The 26,324-nt window shown below is 41.9% G+C and overlaps 1 protein-coding gene across 3 annotated transcripts; it reads left to right on the top strand.

Annotated features, from left to right (window-relative positions):
• Positions 1-1,538: 1,538 nt before the first annotated feature.
• On the top strand, positions 1,539-24,345 carry ZNF354B (zinc finger protein 354B). 3 transcript variants are annotated; one of them, XM_042932888.1, is made up of 5 exons: positions 1,539-1,712; positions 2,695-2,780; positions 7,139-7,265; positions 8,477-8,572; positions 22,647-24,345. In XM_042932888.1, exons 1-5 carry the CDS (start codon positions 1,667-1,669, stop codon positions 24,227-24,229), a joined length of 1,938 nt encoding a protein of 645 aa, XP_042788822.1. In that variant the 5' UTR covers positions 1,539-1,666; the 3' UTR covers positions 24,230-24,345. The 3 variants fall into 3 exon arrangements, with proteins under 3 accessions (XP_042788822.1, XP_042788814.1, XP_042788832.1); XM_042932880.1 differs by lacking the exon at positions 1,539-1,712 and adding an exon at positions 1,721-2,079; XM_042932898.1 differs by lacking the exon at positions 1,539-1,712 and adding an exon at positions 2,086-2,476.
• Positions 24,346-26,324: the final 1,979 nt, after the last annotated feature.

Genomic DNA, 26,324 nt, shown 5'->3' with positions numbered 1-26,324 from the left:
ATTAGGGGAGGAGGAGCAGAGAGAGAGACAGAGAGACAGAGAATCTCCAACAGGCTCCACACTGATGTGGGGCTCAAACCCAGAAACTGTGAGATCATGAGGTGAACCAGACTTCAGATGTTTAACAGACTGAGCCACCCAGGGCCCCTTGAACATTTCAATATAAAGTACATATACAAGCAATTAAAATTGGAAAATATTTAAATGGTTCGATAAATATGAGATCATACTTAATTTCACAAGTACTCAAAATTAGATATAAAAAATTTGGCTTACTGAATAAACAAAAGCTTTTTCAAAAAAAATGTTAAAAAAAAAACAGTAGGCATGGATGCTAGGCACAGTACATATTGTCACCAACTGCTTATGGAAATAAAAACTGTAAAATCTTCCAGGAACGCAACTAGACAATGGGCTTAGAATTCCACCAGTCTTTGATCCAGTAACTCAAGAATTTTAAACTAAGAAAACAATCTTCAAAGATATAGGTACAAGAATATTAATGGAGCAAAAAACTGGAAATAATTTAACAATACGGTTAAATAAATTGAGCTTAGTTCAATACACGTAACTAAAAAATTTAATTAGTCGTAGTGGGATGCGCTGAAGCCATTCAAAATAGTACTGAAGGAGACTATTTATTGGCAAATTCAAATGCTCAAACCACATTCTTAAGCAGGGAAAAACCCAAAAGAGGTTACAATTGCTATCTGCAAGATTCCATTTTGTTAAAAGTAGGTCAGCAGTGATTGAGAGATTAACATGGAGTTTAAAGGGCTGTTAAAAGACGTTCACCAAATCGTTAACCTCTTCTGTGTACTGGCATCAGGTGCAAACCTTCCAAATGGGACATATTCCTAGTACGAAAAAAAGGGAGAAAAGGGAGGGAAGGAAGGAAGGAAGAACGAAAAGATAGCCTTTGACTTCTCTGCACCTAGAATGCCCCTACCCTCCTTCACTGCCCCAGAATCTTCCCTCCATTGCCTCTCCTGGAGGGCTGCCAGAGAAACCCCACTCTTCCAAACCCACCCAGATCCTCCGACCCTGCTTTCCTTTCGCTGTTTTCCATAACGTGTATTTTCTAAAATGTTATATAATTATGTTCATGGCTTTTTGTCTGCTCTGTACCAACTTCCCCAAAAGATCTCGAAAACAATGATCTTTGCTTTGTTCACCAACTGATTTCCAACCAATGGTGTTTGGCACCTAGCAGGTGCTAGATACCATGCGGTTGAATCACTGAAGGGAAAATACGTTTGTTCTCGGCGGTTGTCTACTTGCCTTACTATCATTTACCCAGATGCACAGCTTCAAGGCACCGCCCTTGGCGAACCTACGTTTGCATTCCGTGGAACTGGAAGACACAGCTTCGCAGTTCAAGGACTGTGACCCCCGAGCCCGGAAGTGGGATCTGGGCACGTGACAGGCTATCGCGCAGAACTACACTTCCCAGAACGCTTGGGTCCTCGCGTGAACTACATTCCCCAGAGGCCTTAGCGGCCGTCCCTAATTCACCCCCTGCCCCGCCTCTCTGGACACCGGCTTCGGCAGCAAGCGGCTCCGGGCCTCAGATCCGCGCAGGCAGCGCCCAGGCATCGCCAGGGGAAGGATTCCGACCCCGGGTTGCTGTCCGCCGAAGCAGCGCTGGAGCCTCAGCCTGCGGCGCATGGCCGGGGAGGCGCGGTGCCCAGAGCCCCCGAGGTCTTGGCGAGGTGAGCGGCGGAGGGTCGGTGGAATGAGGGAGGGAGGACCGGGGCCTCGGGAGGATGCGGCGCCGGGGCGCGGGGCACAGGCCCGAGAGGCACTAGCGGGGTCTTTGTAGTTGTGGGCTGGCCAGGGGCCGGGCATCCCCGATGTGCCCGCCCGGCACCGGCCGTCCCGCGGTCGTGCCCGTGACCGCGGCAGGTCGGACACTTGTCCCCACCGGCCCAGGCCCCCCTCCGCTCCCTCCCAACCGGTTTCCAGAGTGCTACCTGCCCAGCTACCGGCTGTCAGCAAACGTGAGGAATTGTGTTTCCGCCCCTCACCGGCGCCACTGCCCTCCGGGCGGCGGGCGCAGAGATGCGTTTTCCGCCAGAAGTGAGTTGTCCGCTTCCCCCCACGGCAGATCCTGTACGGGAACCGAAGTTTTCGGTTTCTGTGCCTGTTCTCCAGATAGCAGCCATAGGAAAACTGATGTCATCCCTTTCCGAAGCAGTTTTCTCCAAAAATCTGGAGATTCCTTGACAGGAGGGGAGTTGGGTGGGGAAAGCTTGAGGTGGAGAAAAGTTGTCCCATGCAGGCAGCGAGGTTGGGGCAGGTGTTCTGGAGGCGCGTGGTATAGATCCCGGTGCACCCTCCCTGGCTGTGTGAACTGGGACAAGGTGCTCCCGCTCTACCCTTGATTTCCTGATCTGTAGAATGGGGGTGCTGACAATGGCATCTGTGCTGCTGGACTAAACCGGTGTTGGCAGTCCCTGGCATGCGGTGAGATTCAGTGAGTCGCTGCGGCTGCTGATAGTCCTACACCCTTTTTCTCTGAGCCAGAGCGACCCGGCACTTCTCTGGTCCTGTCTGCTCACAGCTCCTTATTTCCCTCTCTGAGGGCACATGGGGTCATTCTCAGGTGGTGTGAGGATTTCAGATTTGGTGATTCTGAGGGGGTTTGAAAGCAGAAGGGGCTTCTCCCTCCTGGCTCCCTTTTTCTTCTTTCAGATCTGCCTTCTGGAGACTCCACCCATCCTAAGGGAAGAGCCCAGAAAGAAGATATGGCTATTGGACAGAGGGAAGCAAGGCCTCGGGTGAGTTCATTGCCATCTCAGATCTTAGAGACAGATTGATTGATTGATTGACTTTCCTACTTACCCACCCGGGAACTGAAGTTCCCTACTCAGTATAACCTTCTCCAGGGGTTGGAGCCCAAGCCCTTTTCTCTTTGAAGAGTTGGTCCACCCTGGTGGATGGCAGATTGTGTAGGGAATGCTAACCGCCTACCCGCCATGTCCAGTGTTTCTCTTTTCTTTTCCTAACAGACACTCTTTTATTCATCAATCACAATATACTGTCTGATTACTAACTTGACAGGTAGATGTCACATGGGGACAGAACAAACATGCACACTTGGCAGTTCCTTTCTGGCCTTGCTTCCTTGGCTTGCCCTGGTCTCCCTCCCTACCTTTGACTTTTCTTTATGATACCTTTCCTAGGCTCTTCCAGACCAGTGTCTTTTTCTCTCTCTTAACCTTTTGGATCATGTGCCTTGCTTCTGCACTCTCTTGAAAACTGTTCTTGACCTGCCATTTTCATCTTCATGTTGTGGAACGGGGGAGGGACCCCATCCCAGGAGGCCCGTGCATGAACAAGGAATAGCCATGTTGGAGGGGACACAGTTGGAGAGGTCTCTTGACTGCGAGGGCAGAAAGATGACTCCTCAGGAAGCAGCGGGGAGGATTTCGTGGGGTATCAGTAGTGGAGAGGCAGGGTATCCAGTGGCTGACAAGTGGGGCTTTTAAGCCAGACTGCCAGATTTGAACCCATCTCCTTGGTTGTTGTCTCTGGGCCTTGGACAAATAGCTCCATCTCTCTGTGCCTATTTCCACACCTGGAAAGTGGGGATCACAACCATGCCTACCTCATAGGGCAGGTGAGAGGATCACGTGAATTCAAGTGCATGGAAAGTGTTTAGATCGGGCCGGGCCCTCGCAGATGGTCACTGTGTGGCAGCTCTGGGAGCTGATGATGTTACTGCAGTAGTAATATCAGTGCTGACAGACGGGAACTGCCATCCAGTGTTTCCAGGACCCGGGAGATACAGGTCCTTCCATGACTCACCTTCACCTGACAGTAGCAGTTAATGTCCCGTGGGGGGACTTCCTGAGGGCTTTGCCTTTGTTCTTACTCTCCTGCCTGCGCAGCAATTATCATACCCATTTTATTTTATTTTTTTTTTTTTTTAACGTTTATTTTTGAGACAGAGAGAGACAGAGCATGAACGGGGGAGGGGCAGAGTGAGAGGGAGACACAGAATCGGAAGCAGGCTCCAGGCTCTGAGCCATCAGCCCAGAGCCTTACGCGGGGCTCGAACTCGCAGACCGCGAGATTGTGACCTGAGCTGAAGTCGGAGGCTTAACCGACTGAGCCACCCAGGTGCCCCATCATCCCCATTTTACATATGAGGAAATGGAGGCTCAAGGAAGCCCGGTGACCTGATTTCAAACCCAAGTGTGTCTGGCCTCTGGGTTCATGCTCATTACTGTCCAGCCATTCCCCTGGTGCCTCTCTCAGAACTCAGGGCAGACCCAGCCCCCATGTCACCAGCGCCCTTCTCCACTGTGACATTGTGTTTCGGACCCATGAAACTCGCTAGTGTCTGATCTTTGGGCCGAGGCCTGCCATTGCATGTTCCAGCTGCTTTTCTGTAAGGCTTTCCTCTTCCATTCCATTGGAGCCATGTTACTCTCTTGGCCAGAATCTTCTCCATCCCTGCATGTGAGTGAATCCTCGTGGCATTCTCCCTAACCTCACCTGCCACCCTTTTGTCACCTGTACGGGCTTGTGTGTAAAAGTCAGTGACAGGGTGTTTAAGAGCAGAGAGAGAATATACCGAGTGCTGGGTTAAAGGCAGACTTGAATTATTGTCCTGCCTGTGCCACTAAGAAAGTATGTGACCTGGGTCTTGACTGCCCTAGACCTTCTGGTTCTCATCCCTAAAATGAGGATTGAACTGGGAAACGGCATACAGGCCTGTCCAGCTACACAGTTTCCTTTCATTGAGCAAATCATTGCACACGGTTTTCTTCTGGTCTGTCAGTTGGATTGTAAATTCTTATGAGGGCTGAGATTATTTCTATATATCTATATTAACTATTTCTAAGTTACCTTTTTATGCATGTATTGCATGCTCATGTTTAAAATTTCAGAGAATAGGCACGCATGGGTGGCTCAGTCGGTTAAGACTCCAACTTCGGCTCAGGTCATGATCTTGCAGTTTGTGAGTTCAATCCCCACATTGGGCTCTGTGTTGACAGCTCAGAGGCTGGAGCCTGCTTTGGATTTTGTGTCCCCCTCTCTCTCTCTGTCCCTCCCCTGCTTGTACGCTCATTTGCACTCTCTTTCTCTCTCTCAAAAATAAATAAACTTTAAAAAAATAATTAAATTTCAGAAATAAAAAATATATACATAAAGAAGAAAGTGAAATCACTCAACGCAGCATCGAGAGATAGTTGCTGTCACCCCTTTGGTATATGTCCATCAGAATCCTTTTCTATTCACTTTTGTGTTTTGTTTATGTATATATTTATATGTACATAGGTATGCATCTGTTTTACCATTTTAGCTTTTTTATTGTGATAAAATATACATGACATTATCACCTTAGCTTTTTTTGCATGTATAATTCAGTGGCATTAAGTACATTCACATTGTTGTGCGACTATCACCACCATCCATCTCCGTTGTATAGATTATCCCATTTATTTCTTAACCCCTTGAGGTAGACATTGAGAGGCAGTATTGCAGAGTTGTTAAGAATGGAGCCTTGGATGTCCTCCAAATTGCAATTCTACCTCTACCTCTGACCAGCTGTGATACTGTGATTCATAGTATGAAATATATATTTGGTCTTCATTCCTGTTCCTGGCACATAGGAGATTATAAGCGTTTGGAAGCTAAATGATGAATAATAATAGTTGGTTTTTATTCTTGAAATAACTTCAGAGCAACAAAGGTGAAATTGCTGTGTTTTGTTACTCATAACAAGCCATTTCAACCAAGCCAAAGTTGATATGAATGAGGTGACTTTTGAAAAGCCCCTAAGGATCCAGTCCAATCAGGGGAACCAACCTTGATTAGAGGGTTCGATCTTTCAGGCTCTCTACCCCAGCCTGGGGCCATTCATGCCTATGTAATGGCCAGTGATTTGATCCATTGTGCCTATGTAATGAAGCGGCCATAAGAACCCAGAAGGACAGGGTTCGAAGAGCTTCTGGGTTGGTGAACAGTTGTCGGTGGGGAGAGTGGTGCATCCAGGGAGGGCGTGGAAGCTCCACACCCTTCCCACATACCTTTCACCTCTTTCCCGGGTCTGTTCTCAATAATATCCTTTTGGAATAAACCAATAATCTATTAAGTAAATGTTTTCCTGCATTGTGGCACTTTCCCTGCATTTACCACTTGAGCGAGTTAATTAAACCTGAGGAGGGGGGTGGTGGAAACCTGTGCAATTTATAGCCATTTGGTAAGAAGCACAGGTTACCATCTGGACTTGGGATTGGCATCTGAAGTTGAGGCAGTTTTGTGGGACTGAGCCTTAACCTGTGGAATCGGGCTCTCTCTCCAGGTAGATGGCATGAGAATGGAATTAAATCGTAAGACACCTAGCTGGTGTCACACAATTGCTTGGTGTGTGGAAAACACACATGTCTGGTGTCAAAAGTAAAGCAGTATTGTAGTATTGAGAGTCGATACACAGGGGGGAGTGAGTCTTCCTCTATACCAGCTGTTTGGTTTGGACAAATTTCTTTTTTTTCTTGTGTAAGATGGGGGCAATATAGTACCTATTTTATAGGGTTGTTGTAAAGATAAGTATTTACACTAAAAGTTAATACAAATCTCTTAAGAAGAGCTTGGTCCAAAGAAAGCTTTCAATAAATAATACTGTCCATTATTATTTGTCCATTATTATTGTCCTCTGGCTTCAAGATAGCATCTCAAGTTAGTTAACCTAACTTAAGCCTGCAGTGATTTTATCAGTAACATCATGATAAACACCTTGGAGGTGCATTTTTGCACACTGTTCCTTGTGATGCAAATATAGTAATTGGTAAGTTAAAAGATCCACACATTTTAAGTCTTTAAATATCTATTATCAAATTGTCATCAGAAATGTTATTCTAATTAACATTCCCACTAATGTCCTTAATTCCTCCCCACATCTCCTTACAGTGTTTAACACAGGGCCTGGTTAACAATTCATGCTTTCATGAACACTTCAGTATATATTTGTCACTGGCCGATTGTTCATTAAACAAATGACCTGAAACCTTCAGAAACCAGAATAACATCAGAAGCATTCATGGGAGCCCATCTACCCCCCACTGCCACCTTCTTCACTCTGTGTGATGGGAGGTCCTGGGTGAGCTGGGATGGCTTGTCATTACAGGTGTCACTGACGTTCGAGGATGTGGCTGTGCTCTTTACGCGGGATGAGTGGAGAAAGCTGGGTCCTTCTCAGAGAAACTTGTACCAGGACGTGATGCTGGAGAACTATAGTAACCTGGTCTCATTGGGTAAGGAAATTTTCTCTGTAGATAAAAAAAATTCAGAAATTAGGATAAGTCAACACCTGCTTCCCAGGATAAAAGCCATGGGTCATCAGGAACTTTTAGCTGAATTTTGCCTTAAGACTGTACAAATTGTTAATAACTATTTAAAACTTTTTTCCCCTTATAGGCATGGATTTCTCCCATGACAGGACAACTGACATACTTTTATGTTAGAAGTTCCCTCTTGGTTAGGCAACATTTTCCCGCTATAGGAGTTTCTGTGATTTGTTTGCTTGGCTCACAGCAGACAGCATCCATCAACTGTCTTCATTAACCTACCACCGGCCTTTCCCAATTCGCTTTTACATCCCAATGAGCATTGTATGATCCATCTTTGAAAGGGAGTCAGATAGTGTTTTCTCGTTTAAAAAAACTAAAAAGAATCTTTTTTAATGTTTATTTGTTCTTGAGAGAGAGAGAGAGAGAGAGAGAGAGAGAGAGAGAGAGAAAGTGAGCAGGGGAGGGGCAGAGAAAAGGGGGACACAGCATCTGAAACTGGCTCCAGGCTCTGAGCTGTCAGCACAGAGCCCTGTGTGGGGCTTGAACTCCAGAACCATGAGATAATGACCTGACGTGAAGTCAGATGCTTAACCTGAGTCACCCAGGCATACCTAAAAACATTTTTTTTAAGTTTATTTATTTATTTCGAGATAGAGATAGAGCGAGTGGAAGAGGGGCAGAGAGAGAGGGACACAGAGAATCCCAAGCAGGCTCCATGCGTCAGTGAAGAGCCTGACGTGGAACTCGAACTCACAATCTGTGAGATCATGACCTGAGCTGAAATCAAGAGTTGGATGCTTAACCAACTGAGTTATCCAGGCACCCCTGTGTTTTCTCATTTTAAACAGGGGACTTGGTACCTGTTCACAAATATGTAGTCTGTACATCTAACATAGTCCCTCTTCTGTAGAAAGCCATTGATACTCCATGAATCAAAGCTGCATATTTATCATATTTATCTAACATACAATTATTACATAGGTATGTCCTAAAGGTCACTTGCCTTTTCCCTCATACATGCCCTCACATCATGGGGACACAGCGGGAGCACCCCCAGAATCTCTTTGTACCATCCTCTGAGTTTTCTACATAGATCTGTGATGCTTCTTTGAGTCAAAACAAAGACTTGGGTTTTTTTGTCTTGTTTTATTTTTCTTTTTTTTGTCTATGAGCAGGACTCCTGTTTTCCAAACCAAAAGTGATCTCCCTATTGCAACAAGGAGAAGATCCCTGGAAGGTAGAGAAAGAAAGTCCTGGAGGCCCCTCTCTAGGTGAGTGGCTGGGACGGAGGAGCCCGGGAACTGCTTTGGGCAGCAGTCTGTTTACTAAGTGACGGTGGGGCTTGGCGATGTTGGTTGGGGAAGTTTCTCTGTCCTCAAGAAGTGGTGGGGAGGGGACACTAAGGCCCCAGACAGGAGCCTCCTCTTATTCTGCGGGAATCACTTCCCAAGTGAATCTCTCGGGATCTCCTCTTATTCTTTCCTGTTTTCAGAGGAGGGCGGCACATCAGGTATACAGTCAGCAAACAGTGTATTTGAAGAGTGGCAAAGAATTCATTCTGATGGAGGCTCAGGGGATGCATGTGAGACCAGGAGCTGAGAAAGGAAAGGGTGTCAGAAAGCTAGCAGGGGCCATGTTACAATGTGCTTTAACAAGATTCTTGGAGATGGACTGTCCCATGGAAAGAAAGGATTTTAAGCAGGAGAATGATATGGTCTTGGTGTTTTAGAAAATTGGCCTAAATCTGAAACAATGTAGAGGTCTTCCAATAAAGGCATGGCTTAAGAAGCTGTGGCAAGTCCCTTGCCCTGGCATGGAGCGCCATGTCAGACAGAAGAGCACGCTGGTGTGGCCAGAGCTCCAGGACAGGTCACAGAGCATGATGGTGATGTGCCCCCATTTGTGTTTAAGGAAAATTACGTGGCTGTTTGTATGTATAATATGTGTGGAAGTGCAGAGAGAAAGGTTAGGGGACACACCTTAGCTGGTAACAGTAGTCCCACTTGGAATGGAATCGAGAATGGGGGTGGGGGTGGGGATCAAGAATGGGCAGGATGAAAGAGGGCTTTACTTATGTGGAATCTTAATACTTCACAGAGAATACATTCATGGAGTCCTTATGTAATTTGAATTTAATAAGAATGGTCACCTTGGAAGCATTGGTGGGGAATAGATTTAAAATGAGGGAAAACGTGATGTGGAACCTTCTGGAGACACTTAGTCATGCAGGCAAGATGTTTCTAGTGGGCTCCAGGAGGGAAGATGAGGGGTACCTTTGTTAAGGGTGTAGCTGAGTTCGCTGTGGGATGGGTCTCGCTTGAGGCAGGGTGGAATGCTTCAGTAGAGACGCTGGTGGACAGTTGATTGAGGTCTGTGGGGACTCGAAAGGGATGTCAGGGAGCTATGGGTACAAAGGTGGCATCTGAAACCTTGAACTGACCAGGTGAGGGCACAGGGTACAGGACAGAATACTAGGAAACCTCACCATTTACGAGGTGGGTTAGGAAAGAGGAATCTGGCCAAGACTGAGAAGTCATCAGAGGAGAGGAACAGGAGAGGCTGCTGTCATGGAAGTTTGCGACAGATAGCTGATGAATGTTGGGGGGGTGGGGGGTGCTTGGCCTCTGGAGCATCTGGGTTCAAACCCTCACCCATGGCTTTCCTGTCGGTAATAAATGGTGAGTGAGCTCCACCCTAGGCACTGGCAACGTTACATTGACAGAAAGACACAGGTCCCGCTGGCTGCAGGTCCGGGTCAAGTGGGGGCACAAGTGTTCAGGAACTGAGTGCACACAGGGTGTGGAATGACAGCTGGTCAGGCCCCCACTGGAAAGATGCAAAGTGCTGTGAGAGCTTGTGGCCAGAGGGGACAGGCCCAGCAGGAGGGGGGACGGGTGCAGCAAGAGGGAGACAGCTCAGTGGGAGGGGTGGGGTGGGGGGTAGAGCAGGAGGGCAAAGGTGCAGGCGGAGCGTGCCCAGTGGGCAAAGACTTCCTGAGGAGGTGGGATCTGAGGATGCAGAGAAATAGTCCAGGCACAGAAAAGGGCATGTGTGTTTATGTAGAGAAAGGAAGCCAGCAGGTGCTGACAGGAGCTGGGAGAGAGCAGCAGGGACCAGAACCCACTGAGCCAGGGAAGCCCGGACACAGGATTTGGACTGTGTCCAAGAGCCACACACAGTGCGTGAGGAGTCGGAAGTAACTGGCCACGGACCCAGGTTTACCCTCTGCAGAGATCAGCCTGCAGTGGACAGGGAGCCTGTTGGCGTAGAATTGGGGACTGGTCCCGGCTGTCCTCAGGTCCACACGAGTCAGTGACGGCCCCCCACGCTATGGGCCCCACAGAGGACCCGCAGGATAGGTGGATTCCTTCTCCAAGTCCCCAGGTCAGGGGAGCCTTCTTCCTGCCATAGGTTGAGGTTTTTGATGTGGGAACCACCCTTGTCTGTATTTCTATCTTTTTAACTTTGATTTGGAAGAAGGACACAAATTCTGTGGAAGCTGGTAGAGGCCACCACGAAGTGATCAGAGAATGCAGGCCACCAGGTGGGGTTGAGGAGGGTCCTCAGTCCCACTGTTGGGTGTGAGCCGGGTCTGGCATGGAAGGTCAGAGGAAGAGCAGGGCTCCCTTTGCCCTGACCTCAGGAGCCTCTGATCCATTAATGAATCTGAGTGAAGTGAGTATTCGTTCAGTTAAGGGGAATAGATAGTGTGACTGGAGTCCAAAGCTGTCCTGAGAGGCTCTGGGGCCACCGGGTGGTGGGGTAGGAGTCCAGTCAGCCTCCTCCTCCATTTTGGGGAGACGTCCCTGAGGGTAGACCGTGGGTGGACGTCGGATGGACATAAGGACATCACAGCTGACCAGTATGTGGGTGTCTCTAGATGGGATGAACCCCCTCTCTTCCCTCAGGTGGAAGTCACATGGGCCACCCTGGGAGTCCGGGCATGTGGCTGTGTCTGTCCTGTACCCGTGGGGGGTTGGGGGGCTCCATCTGTCTGGACTGAGGTGACCTCAGAGCAGCTTCCCCTCCCGAGCGCAGCTCACTCCCCTGTGAGCACGGGTGAGGGAGCCGGTGTTCATGGGAGTGCCTCAGCTTATTCACTCTAGACCCAAACCAAAACCTTCCCCTTGGGCAGCCAGTGATGGAAAAGCCCGTGCTCCCGGGCTAGGACTCCTAGAACCTCTAACTACCTCCAAATATCCTCTTTTAAAAAAAATTACTTTTATTTCAATACTATTCACAAATAGGAAAAACAAAACAAAAAAACAAAAACGAACTGTCATCCCAGGTATGTAGGCTTTAACTTGAGAGATGGAAGGAGATGGCACGCAGGGTGTGTGTCTCTTCTGAGTCTATGAGCCTAAACTGTAATCACTGAGGTTGTGCTCTTCTGGAAGAGTTGTAATAAGGTGATACACATCATGAGTTTGCTTTACACCCAAACGTGGAACTATTCTTGAAATCTAAAATTCAAAAAATGCAGGGAGGGGTACCTGGGTGGTTCAGTGGTTGAGTGACTGGCTCCTGGTTTCAGCTCAGGTCCTGATCTCGTGGTTGTGAGATCGAGCCCTGCGTGGGGCTCCTTGCTGAGTATGGAGCCTGCTTGGGATTCTCTCTCTCTCTCTCTCTCTCTCTCTCTCTCTCTCTCTCTCTCTCCCTCCCCTCTCCCTCTCTCCTCTCCCTCTCTCTGCCCCTCCCCTGCTCGCTTTTTCTCAAAATAAATAAATATTTTTAAAAATTCAAGAATGACCTAGGTAAACAATTACCTCCAATGAAAATATGTTCTTCTTTCCCCATCATTTTCTCTTTGTTATTTGAACGCAAGAAGCCTTGTAGGGTGGACTGAACCTCGGCTACGTGGTCAGCCAGGGGGCCACCTGGGAGTTGCCTTCCACCCACCAAGCTGTGCTAGGACTGCCCCTGCACAGGGGGCAGGGGTCTTCTAATTTGCACGAAAGTGCTGCCCTTAGCAGCCTAGTGACCCAGCAGGTGGTGGTTTAAAGAGTGAATCTCTTAAGAGGTAAAAGCAGAGCCAGGTGCTCCGGAGCTGTGTCCAGTATGTTCAGGTCAGTCTTGTCCTTGTCCCTTTCACTCCCCAACAAGACCCCTGCATGGCCCTGCACCTCCCTACTGCCACCAGCATCTCTTCTTGTAGCTGCCAGAATGCTCTATTAAAAGGTAAATCAGGGGGCACCTGGGTGGCTCAGTCGGTTGAGCGGCCGACTTCGGCTCAGGTCATGATCTCGCAGTCCCTGAGTTCGAGCCCCGCGTCGGGCTCTGTGCTGACAGCTCAGAGCCTGGAGCCTGTTTCAGATTCTGTGTCTCCCTCTCTCTGACCCTCCCCCGTTCATGCTCTGTCTCTCTCTGTCTCAAAAATAAATAAACGTTAAAAAAAAAAAAATTTAAAAAAAAGAGGTAAATCAGGTCATCTCACTCCCCTGCGCAAAACTCCAGGCTTCCTTCTTGATGCTTACCTTTCAAAGAGACGGCTCCCAGCCTCTTAAGAGCATCTTTGGGTTATAATGTTCACAGAGGCTTTACAAGATTTATATACATATCCTATCAAAAGCATAGAGAAAGATTTACAAATACAAATTTTCTCAAAGAAATGCTTTAAGAAAAAGGTAAGGACACATGGTTCCCTTTTGAGGTGCTGCCACACTATTTTCCAGAGTGGTCGTACTCCTTGACATTGCCACCAGCTGTGTATGTAGTTAGCTTCCAACTTATCCACAGTGTTGACAAAACTTTCTGTCATCCCCTAATGATTTTTTTATTATGGTACAAATGTAAAATTTACCACGTTAACCATTTTTAAATGTACAGTTTTGTGGCATTAAGTTCATTCACGGTGCTGTGCAACCATCCCCACCATCTAGCTGCAGAAGTTCTTCATAATCCCTTCCTGAATTGTCCCCACTAAACTAATTCCCCATCCACCTCTCTCCTCATCCCCTGCTAATCACTGTTCTATTCTCTGTCTCTCCGTGTTTGACTATTCTAGGAACCTTACAGAATTAGTATCCTGTAACACTTGTCATTTTGTGTCTGGCTTATGTCACTCCACATAATATCTTCAAGGTTAATCCATGTTATAGCATCTGTCAGAACTTCTTTTCTTCTTAAGGCTGAATAATATTCTGTTAATATGGATATACCACATTTTGTTTATCCATTCATCTGTCACTAGAAATTTGAGTGTTTTCCATGTTTGGCTATTGTGAATAACACTACTGTGAACATGGATGTATAGATACCTCTTTCAGTCCTTGCTTTCAGTAATTTTGGGTACATAAGGAGTGGAATTGCTGGATCACACAATAATTCTCCACTTAACTTTCTGAGGCACTGCTGTATTGTTTTCCACCATGGCCCCTTTCATTTTTATTCCCACCAGCAATGTATACGTGTTCCAGTTTCTCCATATCCTTGCCAACATTTATTTTCTGGTTTGTTGTTTTTTAATAATAGCCATACTAATGGGTTTAAAGTGGTATCTGGTGGTTTTGATTTGCATTTCCTTACTGATTAGTGATGTTGAGTGTCTTTTCATGTACTTATTGGTCATTGGTATATCTCCCATAGAGAAATGTCTGTTCAAGTCCTTTGCCCATTTTGTTTTTATTTTCTTTCTTTTTTGTAATTCCAGTATAGTTCACATCCTTTGTTGTATTAGTTTGAGGTGTACAATGTAGTGATTCAACAATTCTGTACATTACTCAGTGCTCATCAAAAGTAAGTATAGTCTTTAATCTTCATCACCTATTTCACCCATCCCCCTCACACCTCCCCTCTGGTAACCATGTTTTCTCTACAGTTAAGTCTGTTTTTTGGTTTGCCTCTTTTTTTCTTTGTTCATTTGTTTTGTTTCTTAAATTCCATACATGAGTGAAATTATATGGTATTTGTCTTTCTCTGACTTCTTTCACTTAGTATTATACTTTCTAGCTCCATCTATGTTGTTGCAAATGGCAAAATATCATGCTTTTTTATAGCTGAATAATATCCATTGTATGTATATATATGCCACTTACTCTTTATCTGTTCATCAGTTGGTGGACACTTGCTTTGCCCATTTTTGAGTTGTTTTTTTTTTGTTTGTTTGTTTTTTACTGTTGAGTTGTAGGAGTTCTTTGTATATTCTGGATATTAATCCTTTATCAGATATCAGATTAGCAAATATTTTCTCCCCGTTCTGTATGTTACCTTTTTATTCTGCTGATAGTGTCCTTTGATGCACAAAAGCTTTAATTTTGATGAAGTCCAATTATTTGTGCCCTATCTCAGAAATCATTGCCAAATCTAATATCATGAAGTTTTTGCCCTGTTTTCTTTTAAGAATTGTATAGTTTTAGGTCTTCAAGTGATAGATCCATTTTTGAGTTACTTTTTTGTGTGGAGTTGTTAAGGGCCTAACTTCATTTTTTTGCATGAGGATATCCAGTTTTCCCAGCACCATTTGTTGAAAAGACTGTCTCTTCCTCATTGAATGGTCTTGGCATCCTTGTCAAAATCATTTATCCTATATGTGAGGGCTTATTTCTGGATTTTGTATTCTATTCTATTGGTCTATATGTCTGTCTATGCCAGTACCACACTATTTAAATTACTAATAAGTTTGTAATAAGTTCTGAAATCACTATACTTTTGTAATAAGTTGTGATACTCCCAACTTTGTTCTTCTTTTTCAAGATGATTTTGGCTTTTTAGGGTCCCTTGAGATTCCATATGAAGTTTAGGATGGGTTTTTCTATTTCTGCAGAAAAAAAAATATAGCATTGAAATTTTGATAGGGATAACACTGAATCTGTAGATCACTTCAAGTAGAATTGCTATCTTAATAGTAAGTCTTATAATCCATGAACACCTGGTGTCTTTTCATGTCTTCTTTACTTTCTTTCTGCATTGTTTGTAGTTTTCATTCTGTCACCTCCTTCTTTGAGTTAATTCCTCAGCATTTTATTCTTTTTGATGATATTGTAAATGAAATCATTTTGTCTATTTTCCTTTCGCATTGTTCATTGTTAGTGTATAAAAACACAGGTGAGTTTTGTGTTACTACTGCTGCCTTGCTGAATTTGTTTGTTAATTCTAACAGTTTTTGTGTGGAATCTTCAGGATTTTCTACGTATAAGATCATTCCATCCATGAGTGAGATAATTTTATTTCTTCCTTTCCAATTTGGTATCTTTTAATTATTTTTCTTCACTGATTGCTCTGGCTAGAAATTCTAACACTATGTTGAAAAGAAGTGGTAGCAGTGGACATCCTTGCTTCGTTCCTGATCTTAGAGAAAAAGATGAGTTTTTCATATGTGGCCTTTATTACCTTGGGGTAGTTTCCTTCCATTCCCAGTTTGTTGAGTGTATTTTATCACAAAAACGTATTGAATTTTGTTAAATGCTTTTTCTGCATCACTTGAGATGATTGTGTGGTTTTACCCCTTCATTCTGCTAATGTGATACATTACATTGATTGGTTTTCATGTGTTAACCATGCTTGCATTACAAGGATAACTCTCCTTTGGTCCTGGTGTATAATCCTTTTATTATTATCCTGAATTATGTTTGCTAGTATTTTATTGAAGATTTAAAAGTCAGTATTCATAAGGAATATTGGTCTTCAGCTTTCTTGTAGTGTTTTTGTTTGACTTTATTATCAGGGCAATGCTGGCTTCATAGGAAAAGTTACAAAGTGGTTCCCTCCTCTTCAGTTTGTTGGAAGAGTTTGAAAAAGATTGGTGTTAGTTCTTTAATATTTGGTAGAATTCACCAGTGGAAACCATCTGGAGCAGGGCTTTCCTTTGTTGGAAGGTTTTTGAATACTGATTCAATCATCTTACTAGTTATCTGTCTATTCAATTTTCCTCTGAATAGTATAAATTTTCCTCCTAGCACTGCATTCCATAAGTTTTGATAAGTTGTGATTTCATTTTCATTTGTCTGTATTTTTCACTTCCTGTGTGATTTCTTCTTTAACTCATTTCTTTAAGATCGTGTTGTTTAATTTACACATATTTGTGAATTTTCCAGGTTTACTTCTGTTATTGATTTCTAACTTCATCCCATTGTGGTTGAATACCTGTGTGATACCTGTATCTTTAAATCTGTTGAAACTTGTTTTTGGTGTAACATATGGTCTGCTCTGGAGTATGTCTCGTGCATTTGTGAAGAATGCGTATTCTGTTTTTGATGGATAGCACATTTTGTATGTATCCATTAGATCTAGTTGGTTTATTGTATTGTTCCAGTCCTTTATTTGCTTTCTTCTTTTCATCTGGTTTTTCTGTTCCTTATTGAATATGGGGTATTGAAATCTCCAACTACTATTGTATAACGATTTCTCCCTTCAGTTTTGTTAATTTTTCCTTCATGTTTTTTGAGGTGTGTTACTAGGTATGTAAATGCTTACATTGTAATATCTTATTGCTGAATTGAAACTTTTATGAATATACTTTATCCTTCTCTGTCTCTTGTAAGTTTTTTTCTAAACTTTATTTTGTCTGATACTATTATAGCTACTCCCGCTCTCTTTTGGTACTTCCATGTATATGAAGTATCTTTCCATCTTCTCACTTTGAACCTATTTATTTCTTTGGATCTAAAGCAAATCTCTTATTCAAACAAAAAACAAACTCTGAGATACAGAGAACAAACTGTTGCTTGAGGTGGGTGGGAAGAGGGGTGAAATAGATAAAGAGGATCAAGAGTACAATTATCTTATGAGCACTGAGTAATGTGTAGAATTGTTGACTCATTATATTGTACAACTGAAGCTATATGTTAATTCTACTTCAATAAAAAGAAAAAGAAAGAAATGAGCCTTTTAGACAGCATATAGTTAGGTTATGGGGTTTTTTTTTCCCCCCATTCTGCCAATATCTGTATTTTGAAGTAATTACTGATATGGAGAGACTTACTTCTGCCATTTTGCAGTTTGTTTTCTATATGCCTTATATTATTTTGTCCCTGGTTTCCTGCATTATTGTCTCCTTTTGTGTTTAGTTAATTTTTTGTAGTGAAACATTTTAATTCTCCAATTTTTAAATATCAATTGTATTTTTTATTACATTGCGATTATGTTTAACATCCTAAACTTATAACACTCTGATTTGAATTTATACCACCTTAAGTACAATAATGTACAAAATCTCTGCTTCTGTACACCTGTATCCTCATCCCCTTTTCAGTTATTGTTATCACAGATTGCATCATTATGCATTGTGTGCCTTAAAAACACAGTCTTGTGTTTAAATACATATAATTTTTAAATACATTTGTCTTTTAAATCATGTAGAAGATAAAAAGCAGAGTTATAAGCCAACATTACAGTAATACTGGTTATTATATTGACCATGCATTTACCTTTACCAAAGATCTTCATTTTGTATCACTTTGCTTTGCATCCTTTCATTTCAACTTGAAAGACTCCCTTCAATAATTCTTGCAAGGCAGGTCTCAGCATTTGTTTACCTGGGAATATCTTAATTTCTTCATCATCTTTGAAGGGCAGTTTACCAGATGGAGAATTCTCTGTTGAAAGTTTTTTCCCTTTCTTTCAGCACTTCGACTAGATCAGCTCACTACTTTCTGGCCTTTAAAGTGTCTGATGAGAAATTTGATAATCTTATCAAAGATCCCTTGTATGTTATGCGTCTTGCTTCTCTTTTGCTGTTTTCAATATTCTCTTTTTGGCTTTGGGTTTTTGACAGTTTGGTGATAATGTGTCTCAGTGTTGGTCTCTTTGAGTTTATCCTTTTTGGAGTTCATTAAGCTTCACAGATTTGTAGATTCATATCTCACATCAAATTTGGAAAATTTTCAGCCACTGTCTTCAAATGATCTCTCTGCCCCTTTCCTTCTCTTTCCAGGACTTCCGCAAGGCTATTTTGGTCCACCTGAGGGTGTCCCACAGGTCTCTTAGGCTCTGTTCACTTCCTTCAATATTTGTTGTTGTTATTCTTCCTCAGACTCAGTAATTTTTAATGACCTATCCTCAAGCTTGTGGATTCTGCCTGCTCTAATCTGATTTTGAATCTCTCTAGTGAAATTTTCAGTTATTGTACTCTTTGACGCTAGTATTTCTTTTTGGTTTCTTTCTGTGTTTTCTATCTTTTTATTGATATTTTCATTTTTTAAATCATCTTAATGACTTTACCCATATCTTTCCTTAGCTCTTGAAAACTATTTAAAGTTTAAAAGTTTTTGTGTAACATGCCCATCATCATCTCTTCCTCATAGATGTTTTTTGTCTATTTATTTTGTTCCTTTGAGTGAGTCATATCTTATTTTTTTAATGCCTTGTGAGTTTTGTTTGTGTTGAAAATCGGACATTTGAATTTTATAATGTTGTAACTCTAGGAATTATATTCTCCCCCTTCCCAGAGTGATTTCCTTCTCATACATTTCCTCCTTTTCACAAGGATAGGACTAGCTTAGCTATTTGATAAAGCCTCTTCCAGGCCTGAATCTCCTGACTATGATTTACTGTAGTGTCTGAATACTTTTATGTCACAGTAGCATGGAACATTAGAGAACAGCCTAGATTTTTAGCTGATAGAGAATCAGCTTAAATATCACCAAATTTTAGTTTTAGGAAAAATTGGTTTTATTTCCAGCTTTATTACCATTAGGTATTTGAGCTTGTGTAAATCGCTTAATCTTTGAGTCTAGTTTTCTTAGGAAATGAAAATATTATGCTAAATGATTTCAAAGTTTGCAGCTAGTCCTAGAGTTGTGTATTTGTACAAAATTGAAATATTCTATCGTGCTATTGCTGGGGAATACAACCAACACTTTTGAAGCTACTAATTTTATGTTGAGCTTTAAAGTCCATAATTGTTGTCTTGGAAAATAATATTTGACCTACCGTATGTCCACATAAATTCAAGAAAATCACTTTATAACAGGGAAAAATGGTAGCTGTGTGTGTGTATGTGTGTGTGTATCTTCATATATACAGCTGATTTTTTGTTGTTTTTGTCAGGTGTCTCTGTGCCATGGACCAGCCTGAGATATAAACTAAAGGTTTTCTCATGTCTTTTCTGAGCCTTTGTCTTTCCCTTGGCATGTATGATGACTTTCTAAATTCCCCGTGTATGCAGTTACTTTTGAATTTCCTTATACTTAAATATGTGGTTCCCCAAAGTAGGAAAAAGGTAACATGCAAGTGGGAGAGGGTAGGGGGAAGACAGACATGGGCCCTGAAATTCCCTGGCAGCTGCTTCAGCTAGTGGGGCAACAATGGCAGCTTGCCTTTCTGTCTGTACCTCCATGATCCCAAGCAATAATCCTCAGACAGAACCCAGATCTACAATAATTGGAGAACAAGGTTCTTTTTGTCATCCTGGCTCCTGCAAGCCATCTAAAGAATGCCAGTACAGCTGCCTCTGCCTGCCATGGGGCTGGAGGCTGGGGCATGGTAGCTGCTACTGACTGAAATTAAACTGCAATTTCCTGATCAAGCCTTCCCTTAGAAGCTGCCAGCCTTCAAATAGATTCCACAGTTTCAAAATCCTTCCATCAGTCAGATTCTGCCAGTTCATTCGTTGTCTAGGTAGGGAGGCAGAATCCTAGAGCTTCCTACTCTGTAATCTTCCTTGATGTCCACTTTTCCCTCTTTTTTTTAAAGATTTTATTTTTAAGTAACCTCTACACCCAACCTGGGGCTCAAACCCACAACCCGAAGATCAAGAGTCACATGTGCCACCAACTGAGCCAGCCAAGCACCTGCACTTTTCCCTTTTTTAACTCACATTTTACAAGTTTTAGTATTTTCTTTCTTCTTTCTCAAGTAATGTTGAAGATGAGGACTTGGATAGAAATCTCATAGTTATGAAGTTATTTCTTATCATTTGGGGAAGCAATTTTGATAATTTGCTTACACTGAGCTACCATTGTCTTCAGTTATCCAGAAAGCTTTGGTATTTACTATTTATTTTTTTAAGTTTATTTATTTATTTTGAGAGAGAGAGAAAGAAGTGAGTTGGGGGGGGGGGGGCAGAGAGAGAGGGAGAGAGAATCCCATGCAAGCTCCGTGCTGTCAGTGGAGAGCCCAACACAGGGCTCAATCTCACGAACCATGACATCATGACCCGAGTCGAAACCAAGAGTTGGATGTTTAACCAACTGAGCTACCCAGGCACCTCAGTATTTACTATTTAAAGATAAGTTTTATAATTCTATAAGTATTCTAATTTTCTACTTAGGAAGTATGTTTTTTAAGTAAAAGTATTTTTTTAAGATCTTGTCTTTTGTATATTGATATTTTTAAATTCAGGTGTGGAACACTGACTTTTAAAATTGCAGGTCTCAGGGTGCCTGGGTGGCTCAGTCGGGTAAGTATCTGACTCTTGGTTTTGGCCCAGGTCATGAGCTCATTTATGGTTCCTGAGTTTGAGCCCCATATTGGGCTCCATGCTGACAGTAAATAAAGTTGCAGGTCTCTTATTAGATATGATCTTTAAGAGGAAAAAGATTAATCTATTCACTCCTATTGCAATAAATAACAGAAAGTGGAAGAAGAGTTAATTTTTAGTTTTATTATGGAAAGTGTAAACATGGGAAGGTAAGAGTGGTAGAAAGGGTAGGTGCTAAAGCACAGGGCAGCCCCACAACAAAGAATTATCTATCCCCAAATGTCATCTGAGGTTGAGAAATCCTGATCTCTACACAGGATTTAAAATATTTTTATGTATTTTCTTTAAAATATCTTTATATTTTTATAACAATAAGTTGGTCCATCCAAGAATAGAAGAGGTCATTCCATTCGTTCAGATGTACTTTAATGTCATTCAAGACTGTTTTCAAATTTTCTTCATAGAAGTTTTTTTACATTTCCTGTAAATTCATTCCTCTAATCCTTTGTTAGGGTCAGTGAAGGTTATTGTCTGTAGCATGTTAATTTTCTATCCTGCTACATCACTGACCAAGTTTTTATTGTTGGTTTTCTGGAGTTAAGTAGATAGAGTATAATATCACCGGCAAATAGGGCTAGTTTATTTCCTCTTTACTCATCCTTGTGCATCTGATTTTTCTTATGTAACTGTATTAATACAATACAATACAACACAATACAATACAATACAATTAAGTGAATACAATAAAGTGAAAATAATGGGCATCCTTGTCTTGTTCTTGATCACAGTGGAAATGTGTTTCTTCATTAAATAAGATACTGGTAGGGGCGCCTGGGTGGCTCAGTCAGTTAAGCATCCGACTTCGGCTCAGGTCATGATCTCACTATTCGTGAGTTCGAGCCCTGCTTCAGGCTCTGTGCTGAGAGCTCAGAGCCTGGAGTCTGCTTCATATTCTGTGTCTCCCTCTCTCTCTGTCCCTCTCCCACTTGCACTCTGTGTGTCTCTGTCTCAAAAATAAATAAACATTAAAAAAATATTTTTTAAAAAAGATACTGGTTTTAGGAGTAAAATATATGTATTTTAGCATGTTGAGAAAGTATCCCTAAATTCTTATTTTCTTCAATGTTTTTACTACTGAATTTTTTTGAAGGCTTTCTCATTGTCTCTGAATATGCTCATAATTTTCTCCCTTAGGTATATAAATTAAAATATATACCACAGTAAGTGGTATAATAAAGGGAATGGATTGTGAAAGGGTACTGGAGCCTCCAGTGAACCCAGTGCCCACGGCACTGGAGCCTCCAGTGAACCCAGTGCCTGCGGCACACAGGGTACACAGGGTACACAGAGGAGTTAATGCTGGAACTGAGTCTGAAGGCTACAGAAAAGTTTGGAGGGATGACATTCATTCAGCAGTAGAAATAATTGCATTAATGAGAACAATGTCATGGAAATAATGTATAAGTCTGTCATAGGCTTTGGATGCCAGACCACATGTCCTAATCCTCCAATCCTGCCTCTCCATTCATTCTCCTGGTCACTTGTACACTCTCACCTTACTTTTTTTTTTTTTTAATTTTTTATAATGTTCATTTATTTTTGACAGAGATAGAGAGAGACAGAGCATGAGCATGGGAGGGGCAGAGAGAGAGGGAGACACAGAATCTGAAGCAGGCTCCAGGCTCTGAGCTGTCAGCACAGAGCCCGACACGGGGCTTGAACCCATGAACCATGAGATCATGACCTGAGCCGAATTTGGATGCTTAAGCGACTGAGCCATCCAGGCGCCCCAACTCTCAGCTTCCTTAAATGAGCTTCTTTGATTTTTTTAGTCACCCTTGTCCTTTGCCATCATCCGTTATTATTTATTTTTTTCTCTTGCTAGGAAGCCAGAAAGCAAGCCCTTATTTAGGTATCATTAACATTTATTCTTTGTACACATTAAGTTTCAGCCAGTCATGTGAATCATAAGCACTTTTTTTTTCCAGGATATAAGAGCAGTCCTAAAACTACAAAGTCAACTCAAACTCAAGATTCATTATTTCAGGAGCTAATAAGGAAAAGACTCAAAAGGGATGAACCCTGGAATTTCATATCAGAAAAATCCTGTGTATATGAAGACAGATTAAAGAAACAAAAGGACAAAAATGAAAGTTTACAAATAATTTCAATCACCCATACAAAACTCCTCACTGTAGAAAGAAGCCATAAAAATACTGACTTTGGCCAAAATTTCAGCCTGAGATCAGTCTTTGTGAAGCAACAGAGGGTCGCTAGAGAAGAAGCACCCTCAAAATATGAAATACAAAGAAATAGCTTCAAGCAGAATTCAAATTTACTTAACCAACCAAAAATCAAGATAGCAGAGAAACGCTATAAATGTAATATATGTGAAAAAGCCTTCATTCACAATTCATCCCTTCGTAAACATCAGAAAAACCACACTGGAGAGAAATTATTTAAATGTAAAGAATGTTTGAAAGCCTTTAGCCAAAGTTCAGCTCTCATTCAACATCAAAGAACTCATACTGGAGAGAAACCCTTTATCTGTAAAGAATGTGGGAAAGCTTTCAGCCATAGTGCGTCCCTTTGTAAACACCTTAGAATCCATACTGTGGAGAAATCCTATAGATGTAAAGAATGTGGTAAATCCTTCAGCAAGAGATCTGGCCTTTTTATACATCAAAAAATCCACGCTCGAGAAAATCCCCATAAATATAATCCAGGTAGGAAGGCATCCGGCCTTCCTGGATGTCAGAGAATTCACCTCAGAAAGAAGTCCTATTTATGCAATGAATGTGGCAACACCTTCAAGTCTAGTTCATCCCTTCGTTATCATCAGAGGATTCACACAGGAGAGAAACCTTTTAAGTGTAGTGAATGCGGGAGAGCCTTCAGTCAGAGCGCATCTCTTATTCAGCATGAAAGAATTCACACTGGAGAAAAGCCCTATCGATGTAACGAATGTGGAAAAGGTTTTACTTCGATTTCCCGACTGAACAGACACCGAATTATTCATACTGGTGAGAAACTGTACAATTGTAATGAATGTGGTAAAGCCTTAAGTTCCCACTCGACGCTGATCATCCATGAAAGAATTCACACTGGAGAGAAACCGTGTAAATGTAAAGTGTGTGGGAAAGCCTTCAGGCAGAGTTCAGCCCTCATTCAACATCAGAGAATGCACACTGGAGAAAGACCCTATAAATGCAACGAGTGTGGGAAAACATTCAGGTGTAACTCATCCCTTAGTAACCACCAGAGAATTCACACAGGAGAGAAACCATATCGATGTCTGGAATGTGGGATATCTTTTGGCCAAAGTGCAGCTCTTATTCAACATCAGAGGATTCATACAGGAGAAAAACCCTTTGAGTGTAACACATGTGGGAAAACTTTCAGACAGAGCTCATCACTTATTGCCCATCAAAGAATTCATACTGGAGAGAAACCCTATGAATGTAATACATGTGGGAAACTTTTCAGCCAGAGGTCATCCCTTACTAATCATTACAAAATCCACATTGAAGAAGATTCCTTGAAAGTAGATTTGCATGTGTGCAAGCCTTAAACCAAAGCTCATCACAAGATACATATTTGAGACTGATTTAATAAATGTAATGAACATGAGAAAACATAACTATTTTAATTTTGTTTTCATCAGATATTAAATTCTAAGGATAAAAAGCTTTGAGTATGTAATGAGTATATGGAAAACTTTTGTACCTTTCTCTCACTTTTGAAAATATCCCAAGACAAGTAAATCACAGTTGCAAATACTGATTTTAACCACTTGTAAGATAAAAGATGGGGATTTTTCTATCTCTTTATAGAGCATTATACACTATATGTGATAGGTAAACATGAGAAAAATCTGGGGGTAGGAATTCTGGGTTTCTCAAAGACATCCACTGTATGAGCCAGTAGCAAAAGATAATTGGTCTTAAAATATATGCACATGTAGACCAAATAATAGATGAAAAACAAACTGCAAACTACCTCAGTCTCTGGAATTTGCCTTTTGCAAAACTGTTGTCAAACGTTCTGCATGGTTTTCATTAAAAAAGAGAAAGGAAAAAAAAAAAACCCTGTTCTCTTACTCCTTTATTCTTCTAGTTATTTCCAAACTACATCTAAGAGTCTCCCCAAATTTTTAAAACAATTTCTTTTTAAAAAATTTTTTTAACATTTATTTATTTTGGAGAGACATGGTCTCTATTTATTTTGGAGAGACCTGTCCATGGAGAGACAGGTCACGAGCAGGAGATGGGCAGAGAGAGAGGAAGACAGAATCTGAAGCAGGCTCCAGGCTTTGAGCTGTCAGCACAGAGCCCAACGCGGGGCTCAAACCCACAAATTGTGAGACTGAGCCAACCAGGTGCCCCTAAAACAATTTCTAATTTTGCTCTCAGAATTACTTCTTAGTCGCCTTGAAGTCATTTATTATTTAACTGTACTTGCTGTGTTCTGAACAGCATGTTAATTTAAGTAGAAAAATGTAGTTTTTTAACTTCCAGGTTAATAGCTTCAGAGTTAAAGCTATTAATATTTTTTTTTTTAGTTGGTTGCAAAAGAAATCCTAAGAAGTAATTTAAAGAACATGTCACTGTGGCAACATCTTGAAAATGAATCAATCTCATGAAATAAAAGCATGTTTTCCCTACTTGATCTTTTCAAATTAAAAAAAAAAAAGAAGACTGCAAAGGCAAATAAAGGAAATAATTCTAAGCCTTAGAAATGGTTTGCTTAATCCCAGGTTTGAGCCAAGCACTATCCCGGGCGCTGGTAATTATACAGAAAAGAGAAACAGTCCCTATCTTCAAGAAGTCATGAATTGAGAGGATGGGGTTGAAGGGAATAGTGAATAAATAATCAAAATATCATAACGTATTGAAGTATTTTTCACAGAGAAATAGAGGTTACAATGATACTGTGTTACAGAACATCTTATAAAGATTTAAACAGGATTCAGAAAGAAGGAAAAGAGCCTAACCAAGGGACCTTGACCATATACAGTGACCTATATGACAGTGATGCCTGAGCCCAGTTTTGAAAGAATAGCAATTCTCCAGAGAGTGAAATAAGTACTCCCTTAAAAAAAAAAATTATTTGAGAGAGCACATGCTTGAGAGCAGGGCAGGGACAGAGAGAGAGGGAGAGAGAGAATCCCAAGCAGGCTCTGTGCTGTCAGTGCAGAGCCTGATATGGGGCTTGATCTCACACACGGTGAGATTATGACCTGAGCCAAAATCAAGAGTCAGGTGCTTAACTTCTAAGCTTCAGTCTGTTCAGTTATCTTCGACCTCCTAAACTCATTCTCCACACATTATCATCAGAGCAATTTCCCTTACATATAATTTTTAATTGGTTCTAAAATTTCAGAATCAAATTCAAATTCCTTTAGAATAGCAATTAAGACCTTTGGTCTTAATTGGCCTCTGCCTTCTTCTCAAGCATCAACCTCTGTCATTCTCATTATTTAATAGATGTTCTACAAATGCGCCATGCTATCACCCACCTGTACATTTGCATATGTGGCTCCCTCTCTTTGAAGTACTGATCTCACTTAGGGCGCCTTTATGTTTGCCGGTGGGAGATGATAAATCTTTAAATGGAAAGGTCAGGAACCAGCATCACTGGTAGAAGTAACATCTGATCCCTGTACT

This window comes from Panthera leo, chromosome A1 (genome assembly GCF_018350215.1).
Source record: "Panthera leo isolate Ple1 chromosome A1, P.leo_Ple1_pat1.1, whole genome shotgun sequence".
In the NCBI taxonomy this organism is placed as follows: Eukaryota; Metazoa; Chordata; class Mammalia; order Carnivora; family Felidae; genus Panthera; species Panthera leo.
Note: the sequence above shows the minus strand (reverse complement) of the source record. Positions and strands in the feature narration are given on the sequence as shown.

What these genes read in the sequence shown, in the direction of transcription:
- ZNF354B (XM_042932880.1), top strand. Translation starts at nt 1,854, where the DNA reads ATGTGCCCGCCCGGCACCGGCCGTCCCGCGGTCGTGCCCGTGACCGCG. An exon ending in AGATGCGTTTTCCGCCAGAA is followed by an intron (nt 2,080 to 2,694) that starts GTGAGTTGTCCG and finishes TTCTTCTTTCAG; the next exon opens with ATCTGCCTTCTGGAGACTCC. An exon ending in AGAGGGAAGCAAGGCCTCGG is followed by an intron (nt 2,781 to 7,138) that starts GTGAGTTCATTG and finishes TTGTCATTACAG; the next exon opens with GTGTCACTGACGTTCGAGGA.